General features: G+C 39.2%; 2 protein-coding genes across 6 annotated transcripts; one reads left to right on the top strand and one right to left on the bottom strand.

Annotated features, from left to right (window-relative positions):
• Nucleotides 1–6: 6 nt before the first annotated feature.
• On the top strand, nt 7–6,226 carry ubxn6 (UBX domain protein 6). 3 transcript variants are annotated; one of them, XM_034882269.1, is made up of 12 exons: nt 7–218; nt 762–919; nt 1,915–1,973; nt 2,076–2,204; nt 2,350–2,447; nt 2,566–2,641; nt 2,744–2,828; nt 2,955–3,174; nt 3,662–3,792; nt 3,909–4,057; nt 4,949–5,074; nt 5,116–6,226. In XM_034882269.1, exons 1-11 carry the CDS (start codon nt 136–138, stop codon nt 5,072–5,074), a joined length of 1,314 nt encoding a protein of 437 aa, XP_034738160.1. In that variant the 5' UTR covers nt 7–135; the 3' UTR covers nt 5,116–6,226. The 3 variants fall into 3 exon arrangements, with proteins under 3 accessions (XP_034738160.1, XP_034738159.1, XP_034738161.1); XM_034882268.1 differs by having other exon boundaries at nt 4,949–6,226; XM_034882270.1 differs by having other exon boundaries at nt 30–218; nt 765–919; nt 4,949–6,226.
• Nucleotides 6,227–7,689: 1,463 nt separating this feature from the next.
• On the bottom strand, nt 7,690–20,436 carry chaf1a (chromatin assembly factor 1, subunit A (p150)). Of its 3 annotated transcripts, none has more exons than XM_034882276.1 (16): nt 20,131–20,436; nt 18,644–18,691; nt 17,659–18,284; nt 17,228–17,290; nt 16,825–17,060; nt 16,604–16,685; nt 16,427–16,495; nt 15,962–16,174; nt 14,025–14,195; nt 13,690–13,770; nt 12,799–12,897; nt 12,119–12,368; nt 11,367–11,523; nt 9,796–10,117; nt 9,512–9,596; nt 7,690–8,599 (listed from the first exon to the last, which is right to left on the bottom strand). In XM_034882276.1, exons 1-16 carry the CDS (start codon nt 20,195–20,197, stop codon nt 8,487–8,489), a joined length of 2,682 nt encoding a protein of 893 aa, XP_034738167.1. In that variant the 5' UTR covers nt 20,198–20,436; the 3' UTR covers nt 7,690–8,486. The 3 variants fall into 3 exon arrangements, with proteins under 3 accessions (XP_034738167.1, XP_034738166.1, XP_034738165.1); XM_034882275.1 differs by having other exon boundaries at nt 14,025–14,190; nt 15,957–16,174; nt 17,653–18,284; nt 20,131–20,435; XM_034882274.1 differs by having other exon boundaries at nt 17,653–18,284; nt 20,131–20,434.
• Between the last annotated feature and the right edge of the window lie 577 nt (nt 20,437–21,013).

Genomic DNA, 21,013 nt, shown 5'->3' with positions numbered 1-21,013 from the left:
CACAAGATATATATGCGGAAGCAGTCAGCTGACAGAATTTTGTTTTGGTCCCCCTCCCTCCAGCTAAGGTCCAGCTCAGTGCTCGTCATCCATTTGTGTTTCTGCGATCAGGTTGTTCTGTGACAGCAAACGGAAATGAAGAAGTTATTCGATGGCTTTAAGAAAGACCTTAAGTTTAAAACTGCGGGACCTGGGAAGAAACTAACAGAAGATACCAGGCAAATAACAAACTTCCCTTTTAACCGTTGCAACAGTGCTAGAGCAAGCCGCAATGCTAGCTAGCTAGCTGTCTAAAGACTGCACAATTTGGTTAGCAAACAGCTAGCCGCTGGCCACTGTTAGCATGTCGTAAAGCTACCTAAAACAATGTTGACAGTGATTATCACTGTAACGTTATGTGTGTGAAAGTAGCATACAATGTAAATGGGCTAACGTTTACTGTTTTCCACCATTAGCAGCTGGATTATATAGTTAATAACCGTCACTCATCCAATTTCAGGGTATACAACAGTTAATCCCTACACAAATCGTATTTAGCCAATGCTCTTAGTAACGTAAAGGGATTTTTACTCCGAACTGCTGACTATCACTCACGTAGGCGTCCGTTTTCACATTATATAGCCTAACGTTAGTTAGCTAACCCGCATATTTTGTATGTTTTTAAGCAACATTTGTGGCTATTTGGGGACGAAGATATGAGGCCCTAACTGGAGCCACAACATGTCTCTTCACTTCGCATTTCTGTTTCCCTAACACTGTAGTAGCAAGCCCGAGGTCGTGCAGAGCAGCTCCAGTAGCAAGAATAGTCGCCATGCTCCCAGTGAAGGGTCCCAGATGGCTGGAGCCGCAGCCCTGGCCAGGATAGAGCAGCATCAGCGGCCGAAGGTCTACACCTCTCAGGACGCCATCAGGAACCAGGGTGAGACAGACAACCCTAATCCAACAATTGTTAACCCAAAATGAGTTGAATTCCACCCCGCCTCGGGGTGTGTATGCTTTGAGTAATGTTGTTTTGTGTTATTACATGCAGTTGTCATAAAATGTTTGGGGTTGTGAGCCCTCATCTAACCTACATTTATGCCACAAAACTGTGTCAGTTTTAGAAAGTAATAATAGTGTCAACTACGGTTGCACAATTAATCGGAATTGTACCGATATCGCAATGTAGACCTATGCAATATCCAAATTGGGGGAGGTGCAATATTTGTTAATAGCAAAATATGTGTCCTGTCATACCAAATCCTATCCTACAGTCTATAGAAAAAAGATCTTTGTTTCATACAGATCCCCACAAAAATTACACTATACTCATTTTAATATCTTTCAATGTTAATAGTTCTGGTGAAAATGAGAATAATGATACAAAAACGATCATTCCCTCCAATATTGTGAATCCTATCGTAATTGCAATATCAGTCAAAATATTAAAATTAGATAGTTTCCTCATATGTCAACCTCATAGCTTTATGACTGATACTATTTGTCAGATCATTGTTGTGTGCTCTCTTTTATTGTACAAAAAACTACTGTAGTCTCCTTTTAAAGCCAGTTATAACCACCATAAAACAGACATTTGTGATCTTGAATCTGTTTTGTAGAAATCCCCTATCAGTGTTAGTTTTTGCTCTTTTGGGAAAACTTAGATTACTGGCTTTGTTTTTGTTTTAAACCCATCTGTGAATCCCTGGTCCCGATGGTCTGAGATCGTCAGTAGTGCCCGCCTATGTGATCACGTCAGATTATTTGGTTTTTCCAATTTGCTGCTTGCAGTAAAAGCTGTATGTTTTTATGTAAAAAGTTACTTTTTATGTTCAATATAAAAAGTTTCCTTAAAGAATAACAATGTAGTTTTGGATTGCTTATAGTGTTACTAAAAAGACATATAATTGCATGATTTTCTGTATTTACTTGTAGTTAAAAGAGAACTGGAGGCAGCTGCACTGGCTGACAAAGAAAAGGCAGATACAGCAGAGGTATGTATCACCGTGAGTTGTTAGGTTAAATCAAGGTTTTTTAAATGGCATCATTAAGAGTATGCTTAGCTCACGATATTGGGGATTGACCATTCTTTCCAGGGAGCCAAAGTGCCAGTGAAAGATCCCGCCTGTCTCTCAGTGTCAGGTGTGTATTTCACATGTCCGCTAACTGGAGCAACTCTAACTAAGAGTGAGAGAGAAGTACACATTAAAGAGGCCATTTTGATGGTACGTCTGAAGATATTCTCACTTGTTGTTGTGGTTTTCGCTCGAATTAGAATGTGTTTGGAACATAATAACTTCCCCTGAATATGACTGAATGTTGTTCTAGGAAGTACTGTTGATAAAACATGTTGTCTGTTTTTACTGTCAGCGGTTTGAGGAGGATAGAGTCGAGGCCTCTGTTATGATGATCCACACATTTAACAAAGACCGAGAGAAAGTGAAGGCTGCTGTGGACATCATAAGCAAGTAAGACACCTGGTAGTAGCTGATCATCATGTTGACTTTGACTTCCATTTTTGACATTTTTTCTGCTGTTGTCAAATATCTTCAGTAACTGCATGTTTGGTCATTGTTTTGTCACCAGGTACATTGAGAATATATGTAAGAATCCCACAGAGGAGAAATACAGGAAGATTAAACTCAGCAACAAGGTGTTCCAGGTGAGTTTGAAACTGGGGTCTCTCAGTACCGTGGACATCATCCCTTTGAGTATAAGCTTAAGCCTTCTTTTATATCATTCCCTCTTTTAAAATTCATTTCAGGAGAAAGTCCGTTGTGTGGAGGGCAGCAGAGAATTCCTAGAGGCCGTGGGCTTCACAAGCGTAATGCTTCCCGTAGAGGGTCAAGGTAAATGTGCCTACATTAATAAACATTTAGTTCCTTATCAACGGGCCATTGTCACAGTCAAAAGCTCCTTTGAACAGTCAACCTGGCAATATTGTACAATTTGTGCTTGCTTTTGCTGGAGATCAGAGGAGGAAGAGGAGTTCCTGGTGTTACTAGAGCATAGCCCCGACGCCCTGGAGTTGATGAAGGAGAGGAGGGATCGTCTCCAGAGAGGAGAGCCGGTCAGAGCTCAGCTGGACCGACAGCCTCAAGCATTCAGATCCTCTCCCAACGCCCAATGCTTCGAGCTGCCGCCAGAATTCTACAACCTGACGGCGGAGGAGCTCAAGAGGGAGCAACAGCAGAGGTACAGACTCCTTGGTATGGATGGTACAGAATAGGTTATAAGAACTACATTAATAAATCAATCCCCCCCCCCAAAAAAAACATATTCCAATCCAAAAAAAATTGTCACTATTTGCTACTAAATATTTTAATTGTTTGACAGCACTAGTAAACCCCCATATCTGATTCTTAACATCTGCATTTTCTTGTTTGAGTCATGCTCTTTGTCTATGTGGGGTTAACCCTGATCATTGTGCTTATTAAACATTGCACAAGCAGATCTAGGGTGTTACAAAACAACCACATACATACACAAGAGGACAAAAGCAGATGTTATTGGCCATTATAGTTAATCGCTATTTGTATGATAGTAGACCTTTTCAGTGCTCAGTGGGTGTGCTATGCATCACACACACCTCTCCGGGCTGTGGTCTAGTGGTGTTTTTCCATCAATTTTGACCATCAACCTGCACTCAATGACTTGTTTGTTTTGTATGTGTGTTTCCCAGGAGTGAGCTGGTGGAGAAGAACGCCATGCTGCGCACTAAAGCCATGAGGGAGAAAGAGGAGCAGAGGGAGAGAAGGAAATACAACTACACTCTGCTCAGGATCCGACTGCCTGATGGAAGCATTCTACAAGGTAAGAACCTCTTTTCTTTTTTTTAAATCCATTCAGATCAATACAAAATGAATCGACTACCTGATTAGCCCCTATTAAAATGGAAGTGAGTCAGTAAAGATGATGTGTCACCCCAGGGACCTTCTATGCGTGGGACCGGCTGCCTGTGCTGTTTGCGTTTGTACGGGAGTCCTTGGTAGACGGCTGGCAGCCCTTTGAGCTCATCGCTCCCGGAGGTCAGAAACTACAAGAGTCTGAAGAAGTCGCTCTCGCAGAGTGTAATTTGGTGAGTGGAAACCAATTGTCCTCATGAAACTGGCCTAAATGCAGTAGCGCATCTAAGATACAGATAGTTTGGCTGGTGATGTTCTTTATTGTTCTACTGTAAACCAATTCAATGAAAAGACCAAAACCATTCCACTGATAAAACGCAGAGCATGTTTTAAAGAACATCCTTCATGCATTGTCTTAATACTGTAAACACACAAAAAAGCACCAAATGTGTATTCATCCACTGCTGGAAATAGTCCCAAACAAATGCACTGTTTGGGCCTGTTTGTACTGAAATATTTTAAATAGTAAAACCAACCATTTGTTGTTGCTCGTCCATGCTATGAGAATTGATATTGAATAAATGTGGGCTCTAGTACCTCGTGCTAGACAATGCATTAACTGTCACAACACAAATAACCAACATAATATCAACAGTCGGGGTGTGAATCTCCACTGGTCCCACTATTTGATGTAATTACGATGATGGATTGAACGATTTGGATCAATTCAATATCACGACGCGTCACGTAAATATTATTATATATTCCTACATATGGTTTTCATCAACAAATTCAAGTCAGATATGTATGAACTCCCCTTTTTATTGTATCTGCTCTTAAAAAGGAATTTCAAATGGAAGTTTGAACACAGCAGACAACATGCAAAAACATTTTTTTTAAAGTTGCGGACGAAAAATCAACAAGCGACATAATCATTTTTGGTTTGTCGCTACATCTCGATGCGGACCTGGACAAATCTGCAATGCAATGATTAATTTCAGTATCATTGAAAATAATTGGGAGTTGCAGTCCCAATAGCAAGTGTGCTGTCATCTTTTATACAATCCGGTATTTGTTTTGCCGTTTCCTGAAGTTGAGGTCAAATTGTGCCTGTGTGTTTTTAGGTCCCTGCAGCTGTGCTCACCTTCGCCTGGGATGCAGCCGTGCAGGCGGATATTGCAGCCGCAGGCGGAAAGAGCCCCGCCCTCCTCAAACCAGAGCTGTTGGAAACCATTCGGACCCTGAGCTGAGAAGGCCCTCTGTCCCTGAACTCTCCCTGCTACCTCCCCCCGCTGGCACTACTACTGGGGTGGACGTGCCCCTTACAAATGACTAGTTTTTTTTTTTCTTCTTTTTTTACAAATGCTAACTTAAGTCAGTAGCAACAATAGACTAGGGGACAACTTCACCCTAATGCGCTTGTTTTGCTGAGCAGCCCGTTCTCTCTCTCGCCGTGGCGATGTCGTCACCCTGCAGACAGTTTCAGCAGCACGCTGTACTGAAGGAAGCTCTACTAACAGATGTAAGGAGAAAGCCAGGGACAAGTGCTTTGTGCTGCATCCTGAATGTACACGCTGTGTAGACAACAGACGAACCAACAATCTGCCAGTCAGGTATACCTCATGTGGCATGTTGAGAGACCTGGTTTTAGCTGTGTTGACACTTCGTCCCCTTGTTTAAAGTAAACTGTCCACATTGCTTCCACAACAGTTGGATTAACAGTTTGGCTGTACAGTAATGCAGAGAAAAATTCTAAGTAATGAAGCCAAGTAAATTTGGTCAAATACTGTTGAGGACATGGAATCGATGTCTCAGCACCTAGATTCCTTAATTTTAAAAGACTTGACATGCTATTAGTTTTGTTTAGCGATGTTCAAGTTTAAGCAGTGTTTATTTTTCTCAGTCAACTGATGGATTGGATTTGATATATTAGTCTGGTTCGTCCTGTGCTCTGCAGTGGCCTTGCACTCCCTGTTGTACAACATTCGTATGTGTATGAGCACAAACCCGAAACATACATGATGACTTAAAATGGAGGTTCATAACAGTCATGTGTTGACAGGGTTGAGGGTGGATTCTATATAAAAAAATATTTTTCTTGTATGTTACCAGCTTTTTGGGATCATTTAAAACTTTATAAAACACTAAAGATACTCTAAATGTAAAATAACAAAAAAAACATACTTTCTCCACACTACTAATTGCAGAGGAACCCTCCATAAGCTTTATGTAACCAACCTGTTCTGGCACGCAGGCAGGCATGGATTACATGTCTGCAGCGTGGACTCGTGTTGTCTTCATAATAGTAGTTTTAATTCATCTTGAGTCTTGTATTTGTTTGTATCAAACACATTTCCTTGAGATAAAAAAGGGTGTATATTTCAAACATGGTGGGAATACATTTCACTTCATTGAATGCAATGAGAAATCACAGTTGTGAGTTTTAATTTATCCCATAATTGTTCAAGTTAAATGTTTTAGATCTACCCTTTCCGTTAAAACATTGAAGGTTAATACATGTATTTTGGTAGTGGTTTTGCTGTACATTAACCTATACCAGGTAAATCTGTAAAAGCTAATTATAGTTGCTTGTTGTTGGTTAAGAGGACAACGACCTACCTCTCATTGCTTATCTGTTTAATACACCCCCAGTGAGTTGTACACAAACACGTGACAAATAGATATTACATTTGTTTCAACAGTAGAAACAATTGTCACCACTTTAAACCTGTACTATTAGTGGCACACCAAAAAAACGCAACACAACTGCTGGGTTATAATTTTACGTGTTTTGTGAGGCCAGGGTAGCCATAAGCAACATTTCTGCACTTCTGTACCGTCTCGTTAGCCTGTCCACCGGTCACCCACCACGTATTCAATGGAAGGGCTTAAATGGTTTATCAGCATTAAATTGTAAGCAGTTGTGATCTGTCCACATGGTCGGAGATGTGTTCTGTTGCTTTTTAACCTGCCTGTGATTAGATGGCTTGCATCATTACTTTTGTTTAATAAAAAGAATTATGATGCAAATTGGTGTTTCACTTCAATCATTGCCTAAAGGAAAGCTGCTTTACAACTAACACACAACATAGTGACTATACAAGATCCATTACAAGGCTCACTTCTGCAAATAGCCCTTAGACTGAAAGATGCCTTGTATTCTAGGGTATTTAAATGTTTTATGAAGACAAAGCCCTTCAACACCTGCAAATTAAACAAGGTGTCAGTAGTGGAGAGCTTTTCTTTCTACTCAATTAAAACAAAAATACTGGACCAGAGTGATTATACACTACGAATTTTTAAAAGAGTTCACCCCCATCTGACTGTTTTAGGTCAGGGAATCAACAGCAGCTTGCTTACCAGTGAACAAAAAAGACAACTTGTAAAAAAATAAGATTGATCAATTTGGTCGAATATCTGAAAAGGAACACAAAGTCTTTGTGGAAAATGGTTTACTGTATAATTAGACCAAATTTGAGCTTTTCTAAGATTAAAGCAGTTTGTTGTTACTCTATACGTCAGCAGGAACACACGGGTAGCGGCCCTGCCTCACCTGGCCAGGACCTTAAAAAGACTAAAGCTAACCATTCATATCCCAAATCAATTGAGATATTTATCTATATCTATCTATCTCAATATCTATTTACTGTATATGTCCTTTACTTGGTAGCAAAGGACAAATTGCAAGATCCCTTTACTAAATATTGACTTCAAAAGGTTGAATACTTCTTGATTGACATTCTTTGATTGGGGTAAAAAACAAAACAACTTTATTAGGCCTACTGTTGAGCAGTCACTGTTATTTTCACCTAAGGCATTACAGCATCTCCTATATTCTTAAATAATAAAAGGAATGAGTAGAATATAAAAGTGCGGCACTTTTATTCATGTTTAATGAATTTATCCTGTTCAAGTATTCTTGAAAAAAAAAAAAAAATCTGAAAATACATATTTATAAAACATTGTGACACCGGACCTAACTGTACAAGTACAGCTCTAGCAACTACTCCAGTGAGTTGTCCAAGTTAGAAATTGCAGAATAAATGCACCCATTGAAATCAAAGGGAAATACAGGGATCATTCCAGCCTCTCATTTCCTTACTCTTAATTCTGGTAAACTATATACATTTAGACTAGAAGATATCCAATAATGTCATATATTCAACATTTCAAGAACCGTAAATAATGCTGTTTTTGATCTTATGGATGCTTCTTCTCATGGGCATTAGACATTTAAATGCTGCTCTCCCCTCTGTTCAACCCAATCGGCTGCAGCTATAGCAGTGCCTGAGAGACTTTAAAGAGGCTCATGCTGAACACATCTGACTGAAACTTCTATGCAAAAATCAATCAGATGGATCGTTACTTAACAATGGACAAAACTGCCCTCAATAATCAAGTCAGACACTCCTGATCGCACAACTACATTTTACAGGCAAGATGACTCCAGACTCCTTTAAAAAAAATAAGAAGGTGAGAAGGAACTCATAATACTGAGCAGAGGCCACCAGCTGTGAGTTGCCTGTACCAGAGTGTGCTGTTTTGCTGATCCATCTCGATTAAAGACTTGATTCTGTCTTGGACACAGAGTTCAGAATCAGGAAGGAGACATTTACGAGGATAACGGGGTAGCTTGGTGAGAGGAGACGGCCTATCCTGTCCTCAGGCAGTGGCGAGTGTAGGAGCAGCGCAGGCCACAGGGAGAGCAGCTGTATCAGAGGGGGTCACCTCCATCAGACAGTCTCCCTTGCTGGAGGAGTTCTTTCTCGTTGGGACTAAAATAATAGTAAGAGTAATAATTAATTAGTCTTCAATTAAATAATGACAAATAATTTTAAACTGAATACTATCAAGAGCTTGTTAATGAATGAGGCAGGTGCCTAAAACACAGGGAACCATAGCCAAATTTGTTTTTTAACTGGAATCTGACTACTGCCGTTGTATCTGTACATTAATAAAAGGCTTGCAGGGGCAATTAGTGCCAAAGATACTCTGCAACAAGTACACTTAAGATGTGACGGTAGGCAGATTTTTTAAATTATTTTACTTTTACTTTAGACAGTCTCCCAGTCCTTGTACAAAGTTAGGCTAATTGCCTTCAGCTATGCTATTGAAAAATACATGACTGGTATCAATCCCCTTGTCTAATGAGTGGAACATCCTTAGGTGAATGTGCACAAGGGGTTGTGCGGTGAGGTTATGTGGCTTTAGAAACTAAAGTAATAACTTTGGTTATTTGTTTTATACTTATACTCTTCATTACTCACTACTATAACATTCTTTTATTTTTTTCCCTGTGTTTTGAGCCCACCTCCTGTCAGAAGGTGGATTAACCACATACATGCATGCTTAATAGACATGAAAGTCAACCCAACACATTTTTGAGATTTAGGAAGTGCACATTGGCTCCTCCTCGACCTAAAGTTAACCACAACACCATTTTCTCTGCATGTTCAGAGATGTATACATGAAGCATACATCCAGCTTAACTCCCAGTAAAAAAGTGAATGAGTAACTATTCAAAGTGTTGGCAACACAAACATATCTGTATTCGGAACATATGTCAAATTTTTTTGTATGCATCTAGCTGGTAATAATAGTAATATGAGTCTTAAAAACAAGGACCATGCAAAAATGTTGTTTGAGTTGCAAGTTGACAATCAGCTTTTTATTCGTCCTTTACTCACTATTCTCTGTGGCGATGATGACACAGTCTTCTTCGTCGTCTTCCTCAGTGTCAGCTTGAAAACCATCTGCCTCTGTTACTTCCATCTGGCAAATACAGGGATTTAAGACCATTTGAGATCACAATAGGCTACAATCAGCATGTGAAACGCATGTTTCCATGAGATGATAGTCTTAAAAAAAAAACATTAAAAAAGACAACATTAAAAAATAAATAACAGAACAGAAATATGGCAGTAAAGTCTGCATGGTAATTTTAAAACATGTTGGAAGTGTGTTTCTCTACCTGCTCAGAGTCAGTACATTTCTTCATGAACTTGGTGATTGACATGCTGCCTGTGCTTTTTCTTTTGTTGGAGGATGAAGCCGTGGTGGAGGAGGTCTGTGGCGTAGTGGGAGAGTTTCCCTGAGAGCCTGTGGCTGCCTGGGGTTCTTCACGGGACTCTTCTCGAGCTCCTGTGGTGAGGTAGGTCCACTGGCAGGGCACAGGTAGCGCCTCCTGCCCAAAACGGGACAGGACCTCTGTGTGCACATACCAGCAGCAGCGTCTGTAGGTTGAACGCTTCTCATAAACTGCATTGCTCTTGATAAGGCGCTTCACCTGTATTCTGATGAAAGGGAAATGTCCATAGAAATAATGGACATGGCGTCAGTGACATCACCCCCTGGTTGTTTTAGGCAGTAATTAATGAATAATAATTATTATTATTATTATTATTATTATTATAATACAGTGAACCCTCGCTATATCGCAGTTCACCTTTCACGATCTCGCTGGTTCACGGATTTTTACCCAGAAGAAAAAAAGAGCAACAACAGCTACCAATAACTGTGTTCTTCTCTCAAAAAAAACACACCTGCACCGCGGTTTAAGAAGAAAAAAACGCCACAGAGCGGAGTCAGGACGCAGCGGCTCAGTCTGAAGAGCAGTGAAATACACGCAAGTCACTATTTTTCCTCCAGTACTTTGTATTTTTTTTCATAATCATTTTTCATTTTCTCCCGTTCTAATCCAATGACTGCGGTTGCGGTGCTGATCTCCAACATTTGAAGCCTTCAGTTCGTATCGATGATTAAAATCATTATTTTACAGTAGTTATTTGTAAAAAAAAAAAAACATTTATACAGTACTTTTATTTGTTGTAAATGCTTGGGCCTGTACAAAAGGTTTTGTTCTTTGGTTTCAGTGTATTGTGGGGTTTTTCATCGTATAATAATTGTAAAAAAAATAAAGGTTACTACTTCGGCGGCTGTGGCTCAGTGGTAGAGCGGTTGCCTGCCAATCGGAAGGTTGGTGGTTCGATCCCCGCCCCTGAAGTCATTGTCGAAGTGTCCTTGGGCAAGACACTGAACCCTGAGTTGCCCCCGGTGCTGCGCATCGGAGTGTGAATGTGTGTGAATGTTTATCTGATGAGCAGGTGGCACCTTGTACGGCAGCCCCGGCCAGTGTATGAATGTGTGTGAATCGTGAATGTTTCCTGTAGATGTAAAAGCGCTTTGAGGAGTTGTTAAGACTGGAAAAGCACTATATAAATACAGCACATTACTTCACAGATTTTGCCTATCACGGGTTCTTCTTGGAACGTAACCCCCGTGATAAAAGGGGGTTCACTGTATATGTATTTTTTTTAAGATTATTTCTTTGGGCTTTTCCCCCTATTTAGAATGGATAGACATGAAAGGGGAAGAGATTGGGGATGACAGGCGACAAAGGGCCGCAGGGTGGACCCGAACCCGGGCCGCTGCAGTAATTGATGAATAACAGAGTAAGAGATGAATAGTTTTTTTTTTTTTTTTTGGGGGGGGGGTAGATCAATTTAGACAGAAAATTGTTATCACTAAATATTTTGGCTTCACCTGGTGGGGATGCTTTCTGCTGGGCTCTGAGGGCTGGATAGTTCTGGAGCTGATGACGAGGAGGTGGTCTGCTGACGACAAAACTCCTGAAACTCAGTGATGATCACTTTGCTGCTGTTGAGGTTACCGTGCAGCAGAGGCAGCAGCTGGCCGAGTACTGTGGTAGAAATAGCATTAGAGGTTTATTGAATGCATTATTAGCTCATAAATAAAAAAACATTAAAGTAACTGATAGAAACTCTAAACAACTAACAAACTATACAAAGTAGTAAAAGGCCCATGAGAGTTGTTTAAGTAGAAATATTATGTAATGATAATAGTGTTAAATGATTGTAATAGTCATAGGTAGGTTGTGGTTATTGAATCAGTGTCTCGTACTTTAGCACCCCCATTCCACTACCAACATTGGATGATCAATCCACCATCTCACTATTTAGGCATACACTTGTGTAACGATAGTACACATCTTTGAAATTTGTAGCTCCATATTACACAGGATTTCTGAAGAAATCACTATAAGATACCTCCAATTCAGATAACACACATCAAGACAAACCCATTAACATTTTCAAGACAATGTGAACTGGATAAAAATGTCTTGTCATATACTCAATATACATACTGAGATATGTGAGGTATTCACTCAAGCATTCACAGCCCAACAACACTGTTCACACAACTCCCCACTGGATCATCACCTAAAGAAAGTTTTTCCAACTTGAATCAAAGTGAATCATGTCACACACACTTACATTGTGCTTCTCTCTGACACTTCCGTGACAGCTCCTCTGGGCTGGGGCTGGTGTCTGCCTTGGGTAAAGGCTCAACCAGACACAGAGCAAAAGGCTGGAAGAGCTGCAGACCAGGTCCCTCTCCCTCCCAGACGCAGCCCCTCACCACCGGGTCCAGCACTTTCATCTTCTTCTTGGTGGACATCAGCTCATCCCACTCCCTTGCTTTCACTTTCTGACGTAGTTTCTGCTTCTCCAGGTCACCACCCTCCTGGAAGGTTGAATGTGTATTAATAGTGGTGCAAACAAGAAACCAAACATACAAAAAATATTTTGAAATGAGAAAATTCCAGTCTGTTAGATTAAAGTGTCGCTCTCTCTAGAGCTGGGAAATATATTGATGTATCAATTGTGTGATCTGAGACTAGATACTGTCTTACATTTTGGTTATCGTAATATGGCATAAGTGGTGTCTTTACCTGGTTTTAAAGGATGCATTACAGTAAAGTTATGCAATTTTATGAACTTACCAGACTGCTGTAACTATTATCACATGGCCCAGCCCTAACTCTCTCTGATCTTAGATTTTCTAAAGCCTGTAAACTAGTTTTCTGTCGGAACATTCAAATTACAATATGCTGAAGGGTTATAATGGAATGTTGTTAAAGGAAAAACAACCAGTATAGCAGCTCCCTTCATACCTCTTCTTCTAGAGCCCCCTCATCATCTGAAAGGTAGCCATGAGGAACAAAGAAGCCGTCGTCATCATCATCATCTTCACCTCCTTCCTCCTCGTCTTCCTGAAATGGATTAGTTAAGTCTTTTATCTCATACCAATTTCCTTGTTGGGAAGATGCAAGATAAATATGACACTGCAACAGTGTGTAATTTGAAGCCTGCACAAGTTAAACAAAAACATGGAAGGCAATTGGCTTTTAGAATATTGGTTAATACTCTTAAAATTCTTAACGAAATGCTTTAATTATTCAGACATCACACTTCATTTGACTACTTGGTGTAATGCAGATTCACTAACAAAGGTCAGCTATACTTAAAGTGAAAGCACTTTGAGGTACCAATTCAAACTCAAAACTTTTACAAAGCTTTTAAAGAGTATTCCAATCTTTTTGCATTTTTTAAGTAATTCAAAATTCACATCAGCACCCATCAGAGAACATTTAATTGCCTGTTTTATTTTAGGTTTTTTGTTGTCCACATTACATTAGCATTTCGTGCAGATGCAACCAGGGACTGTTTTAATAAACTCTTTGTCGGTTTTGATGTGTTAAAAATTGTAGAGTCAGCAGTCAAATAGCACATTTTTCAATGGACCAACCAAATCCTCTCAGTCCTTAAATATGCATGTTTGCCAATTGGTTATTCTATAAAATGGTCACTGCTTATAAGTTGATTTTCGTGTATTGATAGAAATGGAAATCGATGGCAGCCTGAGACATGGGAAATCTAAAAGTGTATGCTTTGGTTGGCAATAGTGCTGACAACATACCATTTGTAGATGCAAGTGTACACAGAGGTTACTGCATGGGTTTTACACTACAATATATGCGTTTTGACCCTTCAATAAAACTCACCCCTTCACTATGTGACAGGGATTCTCCTGGTTCTTCTTCCTCCCATTCTTCATCACTGTCTACCTCATAGTCTAACAAATCCTGTGGTGACAGAACACAGTGATTAGTGTCACAGCTATGCAAATACAATACTTGGAAAAAGTTTAAAAAATTCACGCCCAAATCTAAAGGAATTAATTAGCTATGTAATCTGGGTTCAATTGATACAGACTTTTGTGTTACATTTAAATACATGTCAATATAATCTATTTCATCCATCTTTAAAAAAGTAGGTTATGTTTAGAACAGTTTGAATCTCTTGACAGGGGACTAGTAAACTTTCAAAATAGTTTTACCTTGTCTTGTCTGATGGGGCAGCGAGGTGAAATGTGTAAACTCTTCTTACTCCAGGTGCCCCAGTAGGCTGGACGGTAGTTTGAATGGAACTGCAGAAGCTTCATGGATCCATAACGTTTACGATCTGGCACACCATCTGGTGGCCCTTCTACTGTTATACACTCACTGAGAAAACAGATATTTTATAAAAGGATTAACAAAGATTGATAAATGAAAACAGCTGAGAAAAAGGAGGAATGATGTCAGATCTAACGACTATAGAGAAGCTATGGTGTTTATCATATTGGTTTATGTTTGTGAGGACAAAAAGACAGTTGTGCATACTGTGCAGGTTTAGTGGTTTCGTGTAGAGATTGGGCCTGCACGATTATTAGTTATTGAATCGCGATCTCGATTCACGCTGTTCACGATTTAATTTTTAAATAAATTACATTTTCTTTAATGACTTTGGTTAACACTTAATTTTACGAGCCGAATGCATCACAAACGCTACTAGTTTCTTCTGTGAGTTTTAAAGATAGACTGTATAAAATAAGTTAGTGCTCCCAAGCGCTGCAATGCTCTCCCTTCTCTTCATTGAGGCCTCTTGTGTTTAGAGGCTTGTTATGATGAGCAATCTGTTATAGGTGCCAACAAATCTGTTTGGTTTGGTTAAAAGTATCGAGTAAATGACCTTAAGTTTCGTCTCTGTCAATGTATAAAATAGCTGGTTAGTAAATACGCAGGAACACCAAAAGCGAGAGGGAATGTGGGTTAATACTGTGATGTCTACACAACTGCGTGAGTCGATTGACTTTACTCAAACCAAATTTCAAAACACCTGTTGATGTCGGTCTTCTTTAGTCCATTGACTGATTAGGTTTTTCTCCTGGAACACGTCAAACACATTCTGCCCTTACTGCGGCGTCTTGTGTTGACTGTTTACATATCTGTGCTCCTCATCATATGTACGTAGTACTGGTGTTATTGTTGAACACATATTTCTAAAATTGTATTATGTTTTTGTTGAGTTATTATTACACAATACTTTTTCTGACCTTGTTGAATCCCCTTGAAAAATAACACATATTACAAAAAGACTAAAACTAATAAAAAAAAACTAAAACTAAGCATTTAAAAAAAATAAAAAATAAACTAGCAAACCCACTTTCAAAACTAAGTAAAACTAATTGAACTGAATTTGAAAACAAAAAGTCACAAAATAAAAATAAAAACTACTGAAATTTGCAAAACTATAATAACCTTGGTTTGTTACTGCCAATCTGTTTTGGTTTGTCATGGTCAAAAAAATCGTGGCAGAGAATCGTGATATCAATCCTAAGCAAAAACATTTATTTACTTAAAAATCATAATTTATATTTTTCCCCAAATCGTGCAGGCCTAGTAGAGATTTATTAAATATTTGGTTACATTCAGTAAAGCCTTTTCTGCCTGTCTTATGGATACACAGATGACAGCGAATGCAGAATTGCACTTCCGTTGTGTCGTCTATAAACCACTTTGCATTCCCTGTTGTTGAGGTACTATGAAAATAAATTTGCTTGCCAATTAAAAAAAAAGAAAATCTATTATAGTCAAACTTTGCATAACAAGATAGTGTATGGACGTCTGCAGTTGTAGTAAAAACATTATAAAAAAGGGTTACAGCCTAACACTAACACATGTTAGATGGATGTTCATCATCTCCGCACAACAGCGGATTTTAAATCAGGTGGAAAAGAGCTTTTTAAGAAAAGAAATTGAATCAGTGGATCCCTAAATGTTTGTCTGCCTTATTATTTTGATGGTAATTTGATTCAGCTCATACTGATATTTCCTAATAGTTATAATACAAATAATTTTTCTAAACAAATTTGAAAAAAAAGAAAACCAAAACTGGTCATTGAAAAAACAGAGTGCACAAAAAGAATTGCCACTATTGCCAGTTTTACCTTGGTGAGTTAATCTTTCTGGGTTTGGTGGGTCCCGAGCTGCGACGTCCCTGCCCAATCCAGTCTTTAAGTCCATTCAATTTCTCCCCAGGGTTCAACAAAAAATGGTCCAGTTCCTCCAGAACAGAGTCCTCACACTGAACTCGACACAGCGGTGCCAGAGCCATGTGTTCTTTTATCTCAAATGGTGCAAACTTCCCACACGCTGCTGCAAGTGTCTGAAACAGCAAAGTTGCAGTGAAATTGACTATCTTTAGTTAAGGAGGGTGTAGGAGTGATAGCAGCATGTGTTGCAACTCAAGCAAAGAACCTTTAAGCTAATTATAATTATGCACTAAAAGTTATGTTAATGTTTTGATAATTAGTAAGCTCCAACGAGCACTATAGTTATGAACAAAACAGTTTGAAGAGGGATAAACCCACCTGAAAAACAAAACTTAAGAAAATAATAAAGTGTGATAACTACTAACCTTTGGAGCCTGTTGGATCTTGGGCTTCTGCAGAAAACGTGTAATTTCAGCTTTCTCAGCTTTAAGGCGCTGTAAACAGATACACATTGGTTAACAGGCTATTCAGTAAAAATTGTCCATTACAAATCAGAAACACAAAAGTCATAGCTTCTACCTAGTTCTACTACATACACTTACATCCTTTTCTTCTTTCAACCGTTTTTCTTCTTCCTTAATTTGCTTCTCCTCTTCTTTTTTCCGCTTTTCTTCAAGTTTTGCCCTGGAGCGAATTTAAGCAAAACACTTAGCATAAAAAAAACTATGTGTATGTAACTGCATTTTTAACCAACTCTGACTTATGGTACTGAAAACATGTAAATGTCTCAACTTAAGAGTAACATGAACCATTCATTACTCACTCTAGCTTTGATTTCCTTAACTCCTCTTTTGCTTTTAACCTGTCTGCCTTTTCCTTCTCCTCCTTCTCCTTTTTCTCTTTTTTCTCTCTCTCATCTTTTTCTTTCTTCTCACGTTTTTCCCTTTCTCGCTCATCCTTAAGTCGGCGCGCCTCTTCTTTTTTTCTCTCTTTTGCAGCTTTAGCCTCTTCCTTCTGCCGTTCTTTCTCCCGTTGTCTCTCCTCTTGTTCTTGTAAACTCTATAAATAGCAAAATTTCCGTCAGTTTCTCTCTTCAAATAACTTTTTCGAAATGACAAAGTGTGTAAGAAATAGAACACACAACAAAACAGGTTGCATTTAAAACGATGTTAATAAACAGGCACCTAAAAATAATAGAATTTGCAGTGTATATATCAAAGTCCCACCTTCAATGAGCGTCTTTTGATCTGTTTCTGATCTGATGGTATCTTGGGGGTGGTCTTTGGCTCCTATGTGGATGGGAAAAATTATAAACTAAAAACTGATAATCATTGTCAAATGTGTTTGACAATATGTTATCAAGCCTTATCATTGATTAAAATGTGTGCATTATAGCAAACAAATTATGTTATTAATAGTAGAAAGGAAATGCTACCATCAAAGATCTCGAATTACTAAACCAATAAGAGCTTATCATTTAAAAACTACTACTTCCATCATATTTTGTATTACCATGTGGTAATTTGGGATAAACCATTTGTTTTTGTGTGATGTATCCAGATACATTACCAAACTTTTAGGAATACTGATAAATGTGTGATTTTGTATCAATTAATACTACACAAAAGCAAGCAATGGGAGAAGTACATACTGTAGGTGTACTAGTAGGTGTAGGGTCATCAGTCTTGGGCTTCTCTGGTGAGCTTTCACATGTGGAGCTGAGAGATGAAGCTGACAGCATAGACCTGTTTCCTAAACTGGAAACATTCTCCGACTCATCCTGCTCCTCTGGCTCACTTTCAGAATCCTGTGTTGTATCAAGCAGTGAAATAGATGCCGTCTGATTACCATCTTCTTCCTCCAAATCTTCTTCCTCATCTTCGCTGTCTGCTGTGCAGTCTGAAGTGTCTCTTTCAGAAGTGTGATCAAGGTTGCTGGATTTCCCAAAAGATGTAGTTTTGTCTTGTCCTTGATGCTTGTCTTTTGTTGGGAGACAGGGAGAGGCTGGAGTAGGTGGCACAAGGCCCTTTACGGGAGACAAAGTGTTGTCTTCAGTCAGATCTATAATCATGTTCACATCTGATGGGCCAGGGCGCCTACGGCTCAGGAAACCATCTAGGGGACCGCGACCATTAACCAAGGGTGGTCCATTGTGAACAGGGAGTGCAGAGGAATCATTCTCCCTGTCTGAGACTCCTGGTTCAGGGCAGGCATGTGCACAGGGGCGTTTGGGCAGCTGGTTCTCTTGAGGTTCAGAGTTCAGGCGCTTGAACGGTAGACGAGCTGAAGGAAAAGCAAATACCAAACTGTTTCAATACAATGGCTGTTGTGTTGTATCTGTCTAAATAATGAAGAACAGATGATGGGTCTGTCACAAAGATGTTCATCAAAATACGATCTGAGAGTATCAAAATTAAAAATATTTGTAAAAAGTTAATGAACGTGTTCATTTATCATAATGTTAGTGACAATACAGATTTGAAGGGTTTATAAATCTAGGTCTCATTGCTGTAGAGGGCAACTATAACCATATGAGAAGGTTCAGCAATCATTAACAGGCAATGTAGATGTAAGTTATGTAAGAAATGGACAGTGTTAAAATTATCAAGATCATTTGAGGGTCAAAAATTAAACATATTTACCTTGGATAAGTTTCTTGTTAGCATTCTTACTTGACTTACAATCCATGCCTGAAAAGAATAAATACAATCATAAAATAATACTTTAAGCCAAAACTTCACTACAAAATATCGACCATTAACATTTGGAATAATGTCTGAATAGTTGTTATACTGGTCAAAGCAAATCCATCAATAACAAGACTTGACAACTGTGGAACTGATAACAAATGAAGTTGGTTTGTAGGTGATAAAAACACAAAAGGATGACTAAAAATAACAACCACTGTAAATTAAGCTTTTAGTTTACAACTCATTTTAATTATTGTCTTCAAAATAGCAACAACCCAGGCCCGGAGCACACAGTTAATGCATTAACAACAAAGACACTTTCAACGGTTAAGACTCCGCTTACAGCAACCCGATATTAGTTTACTACTTTAATAACGCCATGCCATTGTATATCTAGCAATGACCCTGTATTGATGTGAAAGTCTATCGAAAAGCATCAACGCACAGAGAGTGTTATTGGTTAATGTGTTGCATTAAATGTCACATTAGTTTGTAACGTCGGTGTACTAACGTTACAGTGTTACAACACATTTAATAGTTGTTTGGTTTGCTCTCCCGCCAACCATTGTGTGAGTAGGTGCTGTAGGCCCGGTCGAGTCCGCAGAGCACACACTTTATGTGGCTGTCAGGCAATGGACGCATGCCCGACAACAATACTTAAAACTTCGCACTGGGGAGAATTGTTGCATTTACGATAAGTTACTAAAACCACAAGAAACGTGGGTCTGTGAAAATACTAAGACAACAGAGCAGCTCAGGAGTTCAACCTCAGAAAACAGCTTTCATGTGAGGTGCTACTGTTAACCAACTCACCAATGCTAATGCGACTAGCTTGTCTGCTAACCTAACAAAATGAGCTACTGCTAGACAGCTCTCGGGGCAGAGCCTATGGGCAATAGCAATGACATAGCAACGGTACGTTAACAGAGCAAGCAAGTCGTGTAGCCAAGTTTGCCACTAACGCTAGGCCAACAAGCTAACGTCTCTCTAACCGTAACTTAATGTTAAGGTCACAGCCTTGTGAAAGGAAAAGCCATGGTATTTTCAGGACTAAGCTACCTTAACATAACGTTAGTGTGTCTCATTTGACTTAGCTACCGTTGGTAACATGATAACATTAGCAAGCCAGGACAGCAAGTTAGCTGTACATAGCTAGCTGTAATGTTTGGAAAGTTAGAGCTGATTTAATATTAATTAGTTAACGTTTGCCTAAAAACAATGTCACTAAGTTAGCTAGCTAACGTTGACTGATGTCGGTAGGAAAACGAGGTGGCAAAACTTAACGTTAAGCAGCAGACATTTGTCTTTGTCATTCTTTTGTGGACACTAACTTGTAGTTTAAACTACACTGCGTCCGTAATATAACAATAGACAATTAGGCAAGTTGATAGAACCATCTACAGACAGCTTGCTAACAATGGCATAAGTATTAAAGTTACCTCTTCTGCGGGGAGTCGATGCTGCCAGATGTCCGTCCAGAGAGGGGTGGTTTTCCGCCGCCAACATCCCAACCACTAAGCCGGGGCTCCTCTAGTTTGCGAATATTCTACGTTAAAACAACGGTACAGGTTGCGACAATGCCACAATAACGAACAAAAAAAGTATGCTGTTATTTAAACGACATGTATTTCTTATTTATTTCACATAAAACATAACGCATTCTCTTTCCGCATCTCCCACATACTCCGGTTTACCCCGCTGCCTGCCTCGCGCTCCCTTGTCGGAATTGGCGGGAGTGTGTCACTTGCATCAATAACCGTCGCTGATTGGTCAAAGGCAAGTTTCTGCTCACCGGTGGAGGCGTTTGTTTTTACTATCTGCGTTGCACGTTGTCGTTGTTTCGCACAGTAAAGCGCCTTGGAACATAATGCAATAGCATTAGAGTTTCAAATGTGTTGTTATACTTGAACTCTTCCTTAGAAAAACGAAACGTTGTGAGCTCGTTTCATTCAGCGGTCTAAATCTTTTCTTTATGAAAGATACTATCCACCCTGTTCGGGACAACCTGTGCAATAAACCAAAGGATGTCAGCTGTATCTTACAGGACACGCCTTCTGTCTGATGTTGGGCTTTTTGGTTGGCCGCGGAGTTTGCAATGCATCCGTGGGAGTTTGACTTTCAGAAGTCAGGGTTGCCATGTTGATTGTGGGTTGTTTTTTGTTGTTGTTTTTTTCTTAACAAAGTACAGTTACATAGCCAGTATGTATAATTAAAAAAAATTCAAAACCAGAGGTGCAAATAGAAGAAAAAAAATGTATATATTCATACACATATTTATATACACACATTTTTCTCTTTTACTTTTCATTTATTTTCTATATA

Source organism: Etheostoma cragini, chromosome 9 (assembly GCF_013103735.1).
Source record: "Etheostoma cragini isolate CJK2018 chromosome 9, CSU_Ecrag_1.0, whole genome shotgun sequence".
Classification (NCBI taxonomy): Eukaryota; Metazoa; Chordata; class Actinopteri; order Perciformes; family Percidae; genus Etheostoma; species Etheostoma cragini.
The sequence above is the reverse complement of the archived record's forward strand: the minus strand, read 5'-3'. Positions and strand labels throughout refer to the sequence as shown.